The sequence below is a fragment of the Eurosta solidaginis genome, chromosome 4 (assembly GCF_040869045.1).
Source record: "Eurosta solidaginis isolate ZX-2024a chromosome 4, ASM4086904v1, whole genome shotgun sequence".
In the NCBI taxonomy this organism is placed as follows: domain Eukaryota; kingdom Metazoa; phylum Arthropoda; class Insecta; order Diptera; family Tephritidae; genus Eurosta; species Eurosta solidaginis.
In genome coordinates this window covers 3,750,968-3,767,510 of record NC_090322.1, presented here as the reverse complement: position 1 = coordinate 3,767,510, position 16,543 = coordinate 3,750,968, and the positions used below count along the sequence as shown (strand labels likewise).

Genomic DNA, 16,543 nt, shown 5'->3' with positions numbered 1-16,543 from the left:
ACAAAGGAAAATGTTGGATGAAGTATAAAATGACAGCATGAATCGTTTGGAATAAATGAGCAAATAATTGTAAAGAAACAAAAACCGGAAATACCATTAAGGATAAGTGTTTTTGATACATGCGAGACAAAGAACAAATGAGCAAATAAATGCAGATAAACAAATAAAGCAAGAAATAAGAAGAAGAACAGAACGTGTAATAAATAATAAGTGTTGTGCTTTGAGACAATATGACTCAAGTAAATGACAGTAGCAAGGAGTCATATGCAGATTCATAAACATTCGTTACCCAGTTACCCAGTTCACAAAATGAGTTCTCAACCAACTCAGCAGTAGTGGGAACCATGTACATGCTCTAATCAAAATTTTATCTTCATATCAATAAAGTTTTTTCAGAGAGGGGAGCTCACAGCGATATAATCACATAATTTCTATAAAATCAAGCACTCGATATTTTATATAATACCAATACTTTGCACTCGTAATCGTGCCAATTGAAGACAGTCACTTAAATGACTCTCAACACATCACTCCCAGGTCGAACTGTAACTCAATGAAGAAATTGGAAATGGAGTTAAAATTAAAAAAAAAAATTCAATTCGGCTGATGATTAAACCATCTTTTTTCATGGCTCCCAGTGCCGAAATTAAAGGCATGCTAAACCAGTCTGCTAAGCTCATAACCCACTCTTTGCAATACTAAATCAAGCCCGATTTCTGCGCTACTGGAATGGGTGCGCGAATAACTGGATGACCATATTGGCTTTGGCGGCGTGGAAATGGTTCACGCTAAGTAGGCCATTTTGCATTCATCAACAAAACTAACTCGTCCTTAAACTTCTTGATGGATTGCCCTTCGTAACATTCCTTAATTTTTTGTAACCAATATCATCATTGCTTGAACTCCATTCCAGTCCTTGCGAAGGTCTCCCTAGGAATGTGTTACGAGTTTTTTATTTGAAATTAAGCTGTTTTTGAATGTTTCTAAAGTCGTCCCTTTGTCAAGCTCCAATATTACTCCAATCAAACTTTGAATTTATTAAGTTAAACATATTTTTTACCTTGTCTCAAAATCGCTGAGTATGAACTGAAGTAGACAATTGCTTATAGAGCTTTATTGACTCTTTCACGCACCATTTGGTTAACTGGGTGCACCACCCATGCTCAGAAATTTTAAAAGCGAGTAAATATTTTTTAAGTACAATAAAGAGACCAAAAATAGCTCATCAACAAGCCAAGTCGTGAGTTTTTAACAAAAAGACAAACAAACAAAAACGAAATACAAAGAAGACCGATTACGGAAAATGACAAAAATGCGGAAAAAAAGAATTGTTGCATTACAGTTGCTCCTGCTGCTTCTTATCGCATCGTCAAAACTGGCAACTTTTACGCGCTCTGGATAGGTTTTTGGTGGACCCAAATCGCACATTTTGCAACTTGCATTTACCATCTGACACAATGAAAATAACGCCAGACATTCATTTTGCGTGACCGCATATTGTTACATCACCAACAACAATAGTTAACTTTTCCCTACTTCAAACATTATCACAACAACAGCAAATTAAATAATAACAATAAAGAAAAAAATTATGCATAAATGTTGAAATAAAAAAAGGTTCACAATAAAGTGCAGAAAGCATGAGGAGAAAAACAAAAGCCTCAGCAACAAACACCATAACCACAACAACAATAAGTGCAGCAGCAACAACAATAATACACTTAGGCGATGACAGCGTTAATTGCCATTACATGGTTGCATGCTTTAAGCCTTCACCTCCGGCTTGTGAAGTGTGGACTTTTTTGTGTCTCATACTTTTCCGGCTTCCATGCAACAACAGCTGCACTTAGTTCAGTGTTGTGTGTTAAAAGGCGGCTGCAAACTTTGATGTTTGCACTTTGTGGAATGCATTTGTATGAGATGGTGGACTATATGCTACAGTGGGGCATAAAATTTGAGTCTGAGGACAAAAAAAAAAATTTGCATTTTCATTTATATCAATCTGGTATATATTCAGCAGTGGGCTTAGTCCAATGTAGCAAAGGTCCATTTATTCCAAACGGCGGCCACCGTGGTGTGATGGTATCGTGCTCCGCCTACCACACCGTATGCCCTGGGTTCACACCTCGGGCAAAGCAACATCAAAATTTTAGAAAATAAGATGCCGTTCGGCGTCGGCATAAAACATGTAGGTCCCGTCCGGCCGATTTGTAGGAAAAATCAATAGGAGCACGACGCAAATTGGAAGAGAAGCTCGGCCTTAGATCTCTTCGGAGGTTATCGCGCCTTACATTTATTATTTTTTATTTATTCCAAACAACGTTAATCGTATACCGTTGCCATTCCATAATCAATTTGGAAGCTGAATGAAGAACCGTTTATGAAGACCTGCTCTTTCTATAGGCGTGGCGGGAAGCCGAAAACCGGCGCCAACTTTTGTTGTATTAAACTAAGGGAACCGCCGTTCCCCGGTGTAGGTCTGCTTCTTTAAAATGTTTCGGTTACTTTGAAGACACAAATGCAGAACCAACTGTCATTCTGAGGGGCAGTCTGAGCTGTTCAATAGTTACTACTGCTCTTTAGTCGACATGTCGTCCAGCTTATCGCAGAATGGTGTTGTTCTCAACTATTTTCTTCTGCTTCTAGAAGACACTCTCATGCCTTTCAGCGAAAGGAAGGTGGAAATACTCATATAGCCGTGGACGAAAACAAACCAAGAGAGCATATTGCTGCAGTCCAGTACATGAAGTATTTCGAATCAAATACTCTACTATATTGTCCTAGAGGCCATACCATACTATCACATATTCCTTTTTTTTTTAGTTTACAGCAATTTTCCATATATTCGCACCAATGTACTCTTATTTATGATGCATTTAAAGTTGTTGCAATGCAGCGACGTGCCTGCGCTCATAAGTTGCATTTTTATGAACTCTTGAGGGCAAACATTTTAAATGAAAAAGTTGGTCAAATTAGTTGGATGGTGGGTAGGCGGTGAACGATAAACCCGAAAAACCAATTGGTTGTAAAGCTGGATTGGTAGTTGTGTTGAAATGTGGTCAACTGCATATCTGCCAGTTTAGTTTGCAAGCATAAAAGTTAAACGCTACTGGCATACTCACATTGTCAGACATAAATACACACACACATCTATACACATTTCATTTAAATTAGAAAAACGAATAGTGGCATTAAGTCTATGGCGTATTGTGTGCAAAGGCAAACTAAACAAGTAAGGAAGGCTAAGTTCGGGTGTAACCGAACATTACATACTCAGTTGAGAGCTATGGTGACAAAATAAGGGAAAATCACCATGTAGGGAAATGAACCTAGGGTAACCCTGGAATGTATTTGTATGACATGTGTGTCAAATGGAAAGTTTTAAAGAGAATTTTAAGGGGGAGTGGGCCATAGTTGTATAGGTGGACGCCTTTTCGAGATATCGCCATAAAGGTGGACCAGGGGTGACTCTATAATGTGTTTGAATCAAATTAAAGGTATTAATGATGGTTTTAAAAGGGAGTGGTGGTAGTTGTATATGTGAAGGCGTTTTCGAGATATCGACCAAAATGTGGACCAGGGTGATCCAGACCATCATCTATCGGGTACCGCTAATTTATTTATGTATGTAATACCACGAACAGTATTCCTGCCAAGATTCCAAGGGCTTTTGATTCCGCCCTGCAGAACTTTTTCATTTTCTTCTACTTAATATGATAGGTGTCACACCCATTTTACAAAAATTTTTTCTAAAGTTATATTTTGCGTCAATAAACCAATCCAATTACCATGTTTCATCCCTTTTTTCGTATTTGGTAGAGAATTATGGCATTTTTTTCATTTTTCGTAATTTTGCATATCGAAAAAGTGGGCGTGGTCATAGTCGAATTCCCGCCATTTTTTATACCAATACAAAGTGAGTTCATATAATTACGTGAACTGAGTTTAGTGAATATATATCGATTTTTGTTCAAGTTATCGTGTTAACCGCCGACCGGAAGGACAGACGGTCGACTGTGTATAAAAACTGGGTGTGGCTTCAACCGATTTTGCCCTTTTTCACAGAAATAAGTTATCGTCCTAGAATCTAAGCCTCTACCAAATTTCACACCCATTTTGAAATTTTCTTTTATTTTTGTATTTTGTTGCACCATATCATTACTGGAGTTGAATATTGACATAATTTCCTTATATACTGTAAAGATATTAACTTTTTTTTTTTAATTTGACTTTAAAAAAAAAATTTGTTTAAAAGTGGACGTGGTCGGTCTCCGATTTTGCTAATTTTTATTAAGCATACATATAGTAATAGGAGTAACGTTCCTGCCAAATTTCATCATGATATCTTCAACGACTGCCAAATTACAGCTTGCAAAACTTCTAAATTACCTTCTTTTAAAAGTGGGCGCTGCCATGCCCATTATACAAAATTTTACTAATTTTCTATTCTGCGTCATAAGGTTAACACACCTACCAAGTTTCATCGCTTTATCCGTCTTTGGTAATGAATTATCGCACTTTTTCTATTTTTCGAAATTTTCGATATCGAAAAAGTGGGCGTGGTTATAATCCGATATCGTTCATTTTAAATAGCGATCTGAGTTGAGTGCCCAGAAACCCACATACCAAATTTCATCAAGATACCTCGATATTTACTCAAGTTATCGTGTTAACGGACGGACGGACGGACGGACATGGCTCAATCAAATTTTTTTCCACATTGATGATTTTGATATATGGAAGTCTATATCTATCTCGATTCCTTTATACCTGTACAACCAACCGTTAGCCAATCAAAGTTTATATACTCTGTGAGCTCTGCTCAACTGAGTATAAAAAGCTCGTCGAAATGTCTACTTTTATGAATTCACGCTGTAAAGTTTTTTTTCAGAAAAATTTTTTATTTTCGAAAACTTTCTTGTAACGTTGATTTTTATTTTCACATTTCTAATAATTTGCATTTTATTTTCATTGTTTTCTTTGATTTTATATTATTGAGGTTTATATTATTTCATTTTTTTATTCTATTTTATTTTATTTTATTTTACTTTATTTTATATGATTTTATTTTAGTTTATTTTATTTTGTTTTGTTTTTATTTTTTTTTTACTTTATATTATTTTGTTTACTTTTATTTTTTCTTTTGTTTTTTTTTTTTTAATTTTTTTTTATTTCGTTTTATTTTATTTTATTTTGTTTTATTTTTTTATTTCATTTTATTTTATTTTGTTTTATTTTATTTAATTTTATTTTTTTTTTTTATTTTTTTTTTTTATATTGTTTTATTTTACCTTACTATATTTTATTTTATTTTGCTGCATTTTATTTTATTTTGTTTAATTTTATTTTATTTTGTTATTATTTTATTTCATTTTATTTGTTTATATTGTTTTATTTTAATTTATTTTATTTTATTTTGTTTTAATTTATTTTATTTTATTTTATTTTATTTTCATTTTGTTTTGTTTTGTTTATTACATTTTTTAAATTTTTTTTTTTTATTTTATATAATTTTTTTTATTTAGTTTTATTTTTTTTATATTACCCTTATTTTCTTTAATTCTTTTATTTAATTTTAATTATTACATTTTTTTTATATTTATTTTATTATTTTACTTTGGTATCTATAACGCACTCCTTTTCGTGTTAATTACATTTGCGCCAGTGACATTCTCATTTGGTTTACTTCCGCTTTGTCTTTGCAACTACAAATTGTAGGCAATGAAAAATGCTGGCATGCATTTAGGCGCAGCACAACCATAAACGAAGACGATAAACAAATATAGGAAACACAATTAAATATTGTTGTGGTTGTAATTTTCACTGTTACAAACAACGACTCTCTCAAACGCCACATTATTACCGTCATCGTCTGTGGCATCCGACGCAGCATTCAACATTAATCCCACAGCGAACATCCGATTGCCTTCTTGAGCACCTAACACCCACCCACACAAACGGCTTACTTCAGTGACAGCAACATAAATTTGTTTAAAATTTGATTAGCAGCCTCAGGGTCAGCAGCAGCAAGCAATAACAATATCAACAATAACAACGTTTTAGCCGCAACTGCAGCACAAGAAAATTCAACGTGATTTTCGCGTTCTCAATTTTGCCTGCGCCGGTCAGCCGACTGCACTTCCAGAGAGCGCTTTAATTCGGTTTGTAGACTGGAATACGTGTGTGAATTTAGAAGAAGAACGAAAAACGCTTCGTTGTGGAATAGATGGCGCAGTAGTGTAGGAGTTGTCTAATGACAACAAAGAACAATGACAGCTAACTTTATTTTGACATTCGGAGCTGTCAATGAACTCAACAATGCTGGTATATCATGTAGCTGGATAAATAGAGAATGGAGGGACATAAAGAGAAAACAATTAACATAGATTCTTCGTTCGTGCTTTTAGTCCCGAATAACTCAATGGTTGTCTTCCTTGCTTTGGTCTTCCTGCTCTGCTTAAACGCTTCAACAGCGCAAAAAGATAACTATGAAACACCTTGACGCTTTCTTTGCTAAAGTAAAGATTTTTATGTATGTATCAGTGGAGCCCCCAATACACACCAAGGCCCTGCGCGTATTAGAGTGCTCTTAAAGTGGTAACAAGTCTGTGGAACGCTCATTTGTTCAAAATAAAGTCCGGCGGCGTTCCACCAATAACCTTGTTTGCAAAGTTTGATGCGCTAATGTGTTACTGAGACTTAACGCTAAAATTCCCGACATTAGCGCCACGTATCGATTTCAACCAGATTCATAAACCTTTTCCACACTTGCCCACAATATATCAACAAAATTTCTATCTAACGAAGAAACATTTCTCTTTGCCTATAAAATACTTTATCAATTAAAAAATGCTTGTCTATAAAACTGAAAGAATATTCGATTTCCTTAAACAATAATTACGCATTTAAGTCAATCAAATCGTTTATTATAAATAAATCAAAAATTAAGTTCGTTTTTCGTTTTAATCTTCAGTTGGCTATCGACCTCATCTGCATTTGGGCATGAAAATACTATCAGCAATTTAAAAAATTAAAACAAAATACAAAACGTTTGCAATTCTGCAGCGCAAATTTGTTGCAAAAGCGAATAATTAATTAGCTTTTTAAGATGTCAGCAAAAAGTTATATCAATACTATTGCATTTTACAGTTAAACCATTCAAATTGTTGACAAAACTTGAAATATTCTATTTTGATATTCAATTTTGAAAAAGTAGTCCTGAAGACTAAGGGCTAGTAGATTTTCTTGTCGGTTTTTTTTATGTTTACTTAAAACTAAAAATCAATTGATAGTATCTTCTAAATTTTACCAGAAAATCCCCGCGTGTTAAAAGGTCTTAAGCTAATTAAAAAAAATTTGATTTCTTTTTATGAAAAAACATGCCATTTGATATGCAAAATTTGGAACACAGATTTCAGCATTTAACGCAACAAGCTGGAAAATCGCCTTCAAATAGTTTACGATTTTCGCACGTTATTCGAAGATCACTGCATCTATAAAAATTAAAAAAATTATTTCATTTTTACAGCACCTATTTCGAGTTTAAAATCACTCACTTTCTCACTTCCGTTTCAAAACGCTTATTACATTTCGCACGTTGTAAACAAATTCCATTTGTATTTGTGCCATAATCCACATATTCCACGCTCTTGCCTGTGACGGCGTCAATGGGAAGCTCATGATTGCCGCCTATGAGTGCGGTGTAAGTGCAGGGTGATTGAGAGGCTGTGGAAATTTTTAAAAGGTTGAAAGTATTAAAATATAATTTTTTCATATGCTACCAACTTTTCTGAGTTATATGGCTTTTTAAGACTATTTTTATAAAAAATTTAAATCTTTTTTTTTAATTTTTTGGTATTTTTACATTCTTTCCTTCTTTTTTTTTTAGTTTTTATAAATACATAGTTTATCGAATTGAAACACAAAGATCACTTTTCACTTACAAACTTTTGAACTCATATGTAGCGCCGTTAGCGCTGCAAAACTGCAAAAACAATATATTTTTGAGGTGAAATTCATCTCGAGTTTTTTTTCCGTATTGTTTCGAACAATATTTTTTGCTAAGTTTTGTTTTTATTATTTTCCTTTATGAGTTTATAAATTTTTTTTTACACTATTTTGTTTTTTCAATTTTTTGTTAACTGAACCTTCAAAAACCAAAATTCTTAAAACCCGTTATTTTTCGTAAACCGTAGAGCAACAACTGAAATCTGTAATTGATTTTCCACTCGCTTTTATAGCATCCAAAAACACAAACAACGCAATTAATTGTTGAACAAAAATTAACATCATTACTATGAAAGTCTCAATTGGCACACTGTGCGACATAATAAGGGTGACAAAAAATATTTAATAAAAAATACTCAAAATTTATATTTATATTGTTACGAATATTAGAAACACTAAGGGGTACTGTCATCTCTAAGCGATGCTAAGCAGTGACTTGTATGCACATCAATAGATCAATCATTATGTCTACACAGATGTACGTACACGCATCGGAGAAGAGACGCACAAACACATGCAGTATCTTATCTGAGATGCTCCCAAAAGTATGCAATTATAATTGTGTTCACACCTATATGCGCGTATGAGAAGCTATAAACGTAGTAATTTTATAGCTGGTGGCCAACTAGTAGATTCTGGAAATGGAAGGGCCTAGAAGATGCGAACAAAAAATCACAGATTATAAAAGGCCGCAACAGTAGAGGCGCGACAGTCAGTTTCATTTAGGCAAGCTATTGGTTGTGAAGTATCAGTGTTATTGTGAAGTACTTTAATAAAGGCCATTTTGCATTATTAAATATTGGAGTTATTTATTCAACAGTTTAGCGATACGAACGTTAGTAGAAGGTTGCGAATAAGAGGATTTGTAGTATATTCGTTACAATATTATGAAATAAGCAACGAAAATAATTTATTTTTCGGTTATTTTATCTTTTCTGCAAAGTTATATAAAATAAATGTAAGGCGCAATAACCTCCGAAGAAATTTTAGGACGAGCTTCTCTTCCAATTTATGTCGTGCTCCTTTTAAATTTTTCTTACAAATTGGCAGACTGTACCTACATGTTTTATCCCGACTCCAAACGGCATCTGCCAGGCAGATGAGTTTTCAATGAGAAGCTTTTCATGGTAGAAATACACTCTTAGTGCTTGCCAAATCACTGCCGAGGGGCGACCCCGCTTAGAAAAACTTTCTTCTAATTGAAAAAACTTGTTTCTAAAATTTTGATGTTGCTTTGCCCGGCGCGTGAACCACCATATCACGGCTGCCGCCAAAATTATATTGATAGCAAATTTCAAACTTTTAAGCCAAGTATACAGCCTTGAAGTAAATGTGCAAGGTTGAGTTTAGGTTTAGGTTTCCTTGTTGGAATAGTAAAACAAAAGTATATTTGAAATTTAGTTAGAGCGGCTTTCCGGACATCAGGGACATGAAGTTAATGAATAGGCAGCCTACCTAGCCAAGCGGGGTACTATAGCAGCATTATATAGTCGAGAGCTCTTTTGTGGACTCCCAAAGGCACACACTAGGGAAACCATAAGTAACTGGAAAAAAACAGTTTAAACGCCTAGCGTGAAGGCAGATAAAGTTGTTTACACTCCCAGCAACGAGAGTATCGGCCAAACTCATTAATCCAAGCAGAGAAAACCTACGAACTAACACTGCGTACTGTACGGTACACTGTAGTCTACGATATCACCTATGTAAATTAAATTTATCCGATACACAAATATGTGAGAGACTCTGCCATCTATGTGGTGTGACTTTTATATTCATTGTGATATGGAGTAAAAAGCATGAATAGTTACTTTAATACATCAGAAGCCTCCACATAGGCTAATAGGTTGAAAAGTAAAGCATAAAAGTCTTAGTAATGGTCGCAGTGCATAGAGGGCTAATAACAATATTAAATACTCAGATCTTCATCACCCAACATATATGTTCCAACAGCCTCATAACTGATCCTAACGAAGACATGCCTGGCTTTCAAATAATGTGCAGCGTTGGCATCCCGCTCACTGTGCAACCCATCTCAGGACTGTAAAACAGGTTTTAAAATCACTTGTATGATTTTCGGCTAGTAAAATACCCGCAAGACTTTGAAATGCTTAAAAAATTCTTGATGTCAAGTCACCACGTTAATACTCTACACATTAAAGTAGTGTTTGAAAAAGCTGGAAAGATGACTAGCATATCATGTCTAGTAGAAGGTGAAGATAATGTGAAAAATTCCTTGACCGTGTAATGTATTTAGAGTACATTCTTCATTCCTATATGTGTTACCTTTCCATTGACACACAGTGTCTGTCTGGATTGTGGCATGTGTCAAATGATTCTTAACACTTGACCCCAACATAACTTACACATAAATTTATATGTTTACGCACTTTTTCAGTAAATTAAATTTAATTGATTTGAAGTGTTTTATTTTACAAAATACCTATTCACGTGTTGTTATGTACAGTGCTTATATTGGCAGATGCTCTTTTTTATTGGGTGCCACTGTATAGCAATAATTGTTGATAAGAGCTTGGGAAACTCTGTGTAACAATGTTGCGTTTACAGTTATATATTTTTATTGTTGTACAATCTTCTTACTGCTGCGCGTTTATAAATTGTGTCCAGATTTTTTCAGTTAAAATGAATTGAGTGCACTTTTACTTTCAACGAAGAATGCATGTGATTGTAGATGTACCGTAAAGATAACCTAAAAAGTGTTCTGTTAACCTTAAAAAGTGAACTCATATATGAAATATTTTAGGTTATGGTGTCAAGGTGAAATTAAAATAAACTCATATATGATATACGAGCCGGACCCGTGCGCATCTTGCACAACAAATATAAAAGTCGCATATCAAATATCAACAGAAATCAGCTGTTCTGTCAATCAAACGTCTATAAACTTACATGCACTTGCGCTGCCATCTGGCGAATGTTAGCAACTGCCGGTAATGCAGTGTTAGTTCTAATGAAATATTCACAATAGTGCCATAGTACAAATAGATTACTTTGTGTGGTCACAATCGTTTATTTTTAAGAAATTATTTTAATGAAATATAGCTAAACAAAAGCACTATCACTAATAATGCCCAAAGCTCGCTAATAGCATGAATCCTCATCTTTACAACCAAAACTTTATTTATAGATTTGGATTCCAAATAAGAGCGAAAAAGGGACCTGTGCATAAAAACAGCAATTAGAAATAATATATAAGATATTTTGGGTTGTCCGTACATTTAAAACTTCAAGATGAAATCAAAGGTGAAAAATCGATTAGCCAATGGAAATCGCTACAAGAATTACATTAAAGTTGGATTTGGCTAATTTCAGCTCCGCTATTTCTGTACAACAAACTGCCATACACCACCACAAGTTTATTCATTTGCAAAAAGAAGAAGAATGTAAATTCTGCTTCTAAATGCACATAGAAATGACGCCACCCAGTCTCCACATTCTTGTCTGCGCTCAACGAATTGTATTGAAACACGTAAGCAAATCTATAAGAAACGCAGATTCACTGCATACGAAAACAGTCGCTCAACAGGCAGCTTGCAAAGAAGATCACATACATCGCAGTTAGTTTGTCGTATAAAAGTGTTATAAAAAAAAGATAAACAATTTTTATAAATAATTACTGCTAATTTAGTAGCATTTCATATTAAAAATGAAATTGTTCACCACTACAAGCTTCGTTTTGTGTTTCACTGCGTTGGCCCATGCGGAGTCTTACATACCCAATTCACCGGATCCAAGTGAGTTTTACACGCTGATTTAAATTTAAATAAAGAATTTTAAACAACAAATTACACAAATCACTAGATAACTTTGGGCACTGCTTTCACAAGGAGCTGCAGCTTGCGATCAAATTGAATGAGAGCGTTAAACCGACCAATGCAGATTTGTGCGCCGAGCTGACTTGCCAAGAGGCCGGTCTGATACGCCTTAGCCAATGTCCGCGCGTACAGCCGAGCTGCAGGGATCACACATATTTGCCAACTGATTTTAGTAAACCTTTTCCGGAATGTTGTGAACGTTATAAATGTAATAAATAATTTAACAAATTGTTAGTTAAGTAAATTAACTCGTTCATTTTATTTTTGCAAGCAGTGGGACAAAAATTCTTGTGGTAAGCCTTCAGCAAACGCTCATATTATTTCTATTACGTTGTTGGAAACTTTATTATTCACAATTAGCTATTAACCAGTTTTAGCCTCTTACTTGACTCAGTTGTGTATTTGTTTAAATTATTGTATAAACAAACGCATATTATTATATAAGCTGGCTTATTGTTTGATATGTCTGTATGTTTATAAATAAATGGGCGTAAACAACACCTTTATAACCGGAGAATAACATATCGTATGGCAATAGCAAAGAACTTGGCAATGACGTGTTGTTCATGAGCTTAACGCTTTGGCCGGCAACTACTTAGCTTATTTACGACCTGAGATTGATATAAATTAAATCCCTTCTCCCATATAAGCTATCCGCGAAGAGCTTTCGTTTCACAGGTTGCTATATCTGAACGTTGCTTTATTGTCGAGATAGAGATGAGCCGTTACTTAAAAGCTATAAGTTATTTTACTTGTTTTGTTTTTTGATAACGTCAAACGTTTAAAATTGAGCTATCTTTCTATACATGTACATAATATGGACTTTAATGGTGACCCTGAAAAGCACCACTACTCTCTGGAGCATCTACTTGCAGCGTACTAGCCTTGAGCTTAGAATAAATAAAATTTTATTTCAATTAAGTATTTTTATATATTTTTTCTAAGCATTCCGATTTTAATTCACTTTCTTAAAAGAAAAACAAAATTATAAATATCCAAAAAGGTGTTCGCTAAAGCAATAAATTTTTGTAAGCGTGTGAAATTACTTAACACAATAACAACAGTAACAATATTCATATATGTACATTTAATTGAAACAATTAAATTCCCACAATTAAGTCGCCATTAAAAAATTAAATGAAATTGCTGTCGGTTTGACACACCAAGCGCGGACAACAAGCTGGAAATGCGCGTCGCATATCCGAATCGATGCGGCACGTCTCGTTTGGTTGTAGATTATGGCGTCCGCAGCTGGTGGGAAGAAGACAAATTAAAATTTTAAATAAATTAAATTTTTTAAAAGAATAAAATTGAAAGTTAATTATATAATATATACATTAGACTGGGTCGATTTATTAACCGATATCGATAGGACTTGGGCTCAGAAAAAAAGTTCCACTACGCATACCCAAAAAAATAATTTTCGAGCCTGCGAAATTTCATTTTTTTGCCTTTTTCGACTTTGATTTTTAAGGTTTTTTTCGTGACCTACTAAAAAACTTTTCATTTGATTGTAAAAGTCTACATATGAAAATTTTTTTAGTAGGTCATGAAAAAAACCTTAAAAATCAAAGTCGAAAAAAAGTAAAAAAAAAATGAAATTTCGCAGGATTTCCTGAGCCCAAACCCAATCGAAAAATCGATGGCGCGATATCGGTTAACTTTCCTCCATACAAATCGACCCACCCTAATATACATGCAACGAACAAAATAGCGTGAATTTGAAAATATAATTCCTGATCGATTCAGACAATGGGCGATACGCATAAAACTGTGTTTACTACTACAAATTTTTCAAAATTAATTACATTGACTGGCTATTGAAAAAAGCTTTCACTATTTTAATGCATACGACCCATTAAAGTTTCCATGCAAAATTTCAAAACGTTCCATACTCACAATTCAATTTCAATTACATAGTCTTTACGACAATATATCGATTCGCAGCGTCCATCTCGATTTATCGGTTTGTATGATTGATTTTTCGGTATTGGTTGTCGGAGTTCTTCATAATAGCATTGTCCAGGGTACTCTAAGAAAATCAATGAAATGCACTTTAGTTGAGTTTTTTCACTTGATTTTTTTTCACGCATTGATCAAGCAAGATATTTTTCAAAACGAGCCGGGTCGAATTTCGTTTATTTCAGTGATCTCGCTTTCAAAATTTGCTAAGCAAAAATATCTGATTTTAAATGTCAGAGTCCGATAAAAAGTCAATAACTGGCCTATTCTGTTGTTAGGAGTTTTTATCTATGATCAACTCACCCCTAATATTGGACTTTTGTATGCTTTAAGACTCAGTACAAATTTTTTAAGAAAATCAAAATAAAAAAAGTTTCATATTAAAATTTTGTTTAAGTAAAGAACTCAAAAAGCCCATGAAAAATTTTATAATATTTTTTTCTGGAGAATTATGCCGTGACCAGTTATGAAGGCCGTTTGAACCGATTTCATCCCTTTTTTCCTTTTAGTCAAAGTGAAGTCAGCATAACAGAAGGCACTGCGTCTTTCGGTTGAATGTTTATACTATGTTGAGCAAGGTGCTTGTTTAAAAAGTCAGGTAGCCTCCCACTTATGTCAGTCATTCCTGCTCCTCGAAGTATGACGCTAAATGGGAACACAAACGTAGATCAAGTCTTCTTCCAACTGCTTCATCCATTTCAGTGAAGGTCTCCCTCATCATTTGCTGTTCATCCTCTGCTGGCCAATACTTTCTGAGCTGCACTGCTTTCATCCATTCGTATAGCATGTCTGACTAGCGAAGCCTTTGGATTTTTTTGCATTTCCCTGCGTTCATGTCATATCTGCATTCAGATCATTACTATACCTCCTTAGTTACTCGCCGTCGGAATCACGGACAGGACCATAAATCTTTCGGATAACTTTTCTCTCCAACACTCCAAGGGCCATCCCGTAACGTCTATGACTCCGAGCCATAAATCGGATGACTTATAAAGCGTGATTACGCCTCATCGAAAGCAGACTTTACTTTCTAATCACCTCCCTAAAAGCACTTGTTTGCAATAGTGATTCTTCGTTTCATTTTTAGGCTAAACGAAGTCTTTTACAGTTTAAGTAAACAAATGTTTGAAGATTAATATTACGGCAATACCTAAAGATCAAATTTTTTTTATTTTTTTTTTTTTTTTTTTTTGAAATTACTAAGCCATTTCGTAAACGTGTTTGGAGCTTATTTGTCTCGGGACAAATTTTGCCCAGAGTTTCACTTTGAAAGATGAATTCGATGTATAGTTAAATGCGGTCTTTCTACTTTAAATTGCTGGTACGTAAAGCGAAGCAAATCTTTGAGAGATAAAGAAATCGTAATTTTTTTGAACACCATACTTTACGCACCTGCATGCACAGCATTACCGCGATAACGCACATCTCCGGAAGCATTTCGAATAACCAAAACTCCCAGCAGGACAAATATTAGCGAAGTGACGTGCATAGTTTTGATTTGCTCAAGGTTCTACTCACAATTTGTAATTATTTTAGCACTTTTCTTTAATATATTAGTGTTTTTTTTATTTTTTGTTTTTTTTTTTTTAATATTTATTACAGTTGTTTTTTATTTGTTCAAAAAACAAGATTTTGCACTTTACTCTTTGTACAGCGACGCTATTTTTGCGACTGAGTGATGCAGAAATAATTGTTGTTGCTTTTATATAAATTAATTATGCGCCACTTGTGGGTGGAACGGGTAGCCAGTAGATGAAAACGGCTGAAACAAATGCACATATATATATATGTGTAGATATGTAGATATGTTCTTCGCTTAACTATTCATTCACGTTTCTTTACTTTTGACTTTTTCTTGTTCTAGTTGTGATTTTAGCGCACAGCTTTTGTTGTTTTTTATTTTTTTTTTTATATATTATTTTTTCTGTCTCAGTTACGTTGTCTCTGCTACAGCTCTTTTTGTATTTGTTAACTTAAATTAATTAAGATCATTGGAGAACTTAATCTCGAGGAAAGAAATTACAACACTTGAAGAGGCAGTAAAAAGTTTACACTACATAAAATAAATATTTCTACCGAAAGCTAAGTTTTTGAAATTTTCAATACATTATTTCATAAGATCACACCCCGTGGGAGATAGATATCCTCTAGGTGATCCAAGCTCTTATCCACTATAATCTGGAACTAACTGTCGTCAAAGAAACGGAAAAGGGATGTCTCAAATTCAGAGTTGTAAGTATAACTTATTTACATGTTCTTAATTTTCTGTAATATAACATATCGACTGCTGAGTGTAATATCACCTTATCTCAGACTTTGAATGAAGAACGCCCTATCTCGGCATTTGTTTCAAAAACGACCTTACTAAACTCAAATTCGATACCTTTTGGCATTAGCTGGGGGGTTTATAAAAAAAATTTAGATAGGGCGTTATTCAACCGAACTCTTGGTTAAGTTGTTTTTGAAACGGCAGCCGAGATAGGCTGACATTCTACTCAGCAATCGATATGCCAATGCTAACGTTAGAGCCATAGACTAAAAAAAAAAGTTCCTCGAAACTTGGAAAATGGCAGTGCTTTTTCGCCATAGAAGTTTTTCCGCCGCATTTTTAATAATGTAGAAATTTCATATGTATATAAGAAATTTTTCGGTCGAGAAATTTTATTTTTCAAATACTTTACAGAACAACAATGAAATATCCAAAGAAAACAAATATTCAAATGTTCAATACTTAATTTTGA

The 16,543-nt window shown here is 34.1% G+C and overlaps 2 protein-coding genes across 2 annotated transcripts; both read right to left on the bottom strand.

The window, feature by feature from the left end:
- Window positions 1-6,904: 6,904 nt before the first annotated feature.
- On the bottom strand, window positions 6,905-8,220 carry LOC137247555 (uncharacterized). The gene is made up of 3 exons (XM_067778540.1): window positions 7,944-8,220; window positions 7,557-7,725; window positions 6,905-7,493 (listed from the first exon to the last, which is right to left on the bottom strand). Exons 1-3 carry the CDS (start codon window positions 8,017-8,019, stop codon window positions 7,415-7,417), a joined length of 324 nt encoding a protein of 107 aa, XP_067634641.1. The 5' UTR covers window positions 8,020-8,220; the 3' UTR covers window positions 6,905-7,414.
- Window positions 8,221-12,746: 4,526 nt separating this feature from the next.
- LOC137248730 (uncharacterized) lies at window positions 12,747-15,517 on the bottom strand. Its single transcript, XM_067779638.1, has 3 exons — window positions 15,195-15,517; window positions 13,740-13,872; window positions 12,747-13,091 (listed from the first exon to the last, which is right to left on the bottom strand). Exons 1-3 carry the CDS (start codon window positions 15,289-15,291, stop codon window positions 12,974-12,976), a joined length of 348 nt encoding a protein of 115 aa, XP_067635739.1. The 5' UTR covers window positions 15,292-15,517; the 3' UTR covers window positions 12,747-12,973.
- Window positions 15,518-16,543: the final 1,026 nt, after the last annotated feature.

Bases quoted from the DNA above. Each gene is read 5' to 3' on its own strand.
- LOC137248730 (XM_067779638.1), bottom strand. From the start codon at position 15,291: ATGCACGTCACTTCGCTAATATTTGTCCTGCTGGGAGTTTTGGTTATT. The intron at 13,873-15,194 runs GTGCGTAAAGTA...TGATTTTCTTAG, and splicing joins CGGTAATGCTGTGCATGCAG to AGTACCCTGGACAATGCTAT. The intron at 13,092-13,739 runs GTGAGTATGGAA...TCTTCCCACCAG, and splicing joins TATGTAATTGAAATTGAATT to CTGCGGACGCCATAATCTAC.
- LOC137247555 (XM_067778540.1), bottom strand. From the start codon at position 8,019: ATGAATTTCACCTCAAAAATATATTGTTTTTGCAGTTTTGCAGCGCTA. The intron at 7,726-7,943 runs GTAAGTGAAAAG...AAATTTCCACAG, and splicing joins ACATATGAGTTCAAAAGTTT to CCTCTCAATCACCCTGCACT. The intron at 7,494-7,556 runs GTGAGTGATTTT...TAATTTTTATAG, and splicing joins TTTGAAACGGAAGTGAGAAA to ATGCAGTGATCTTCGAATAA.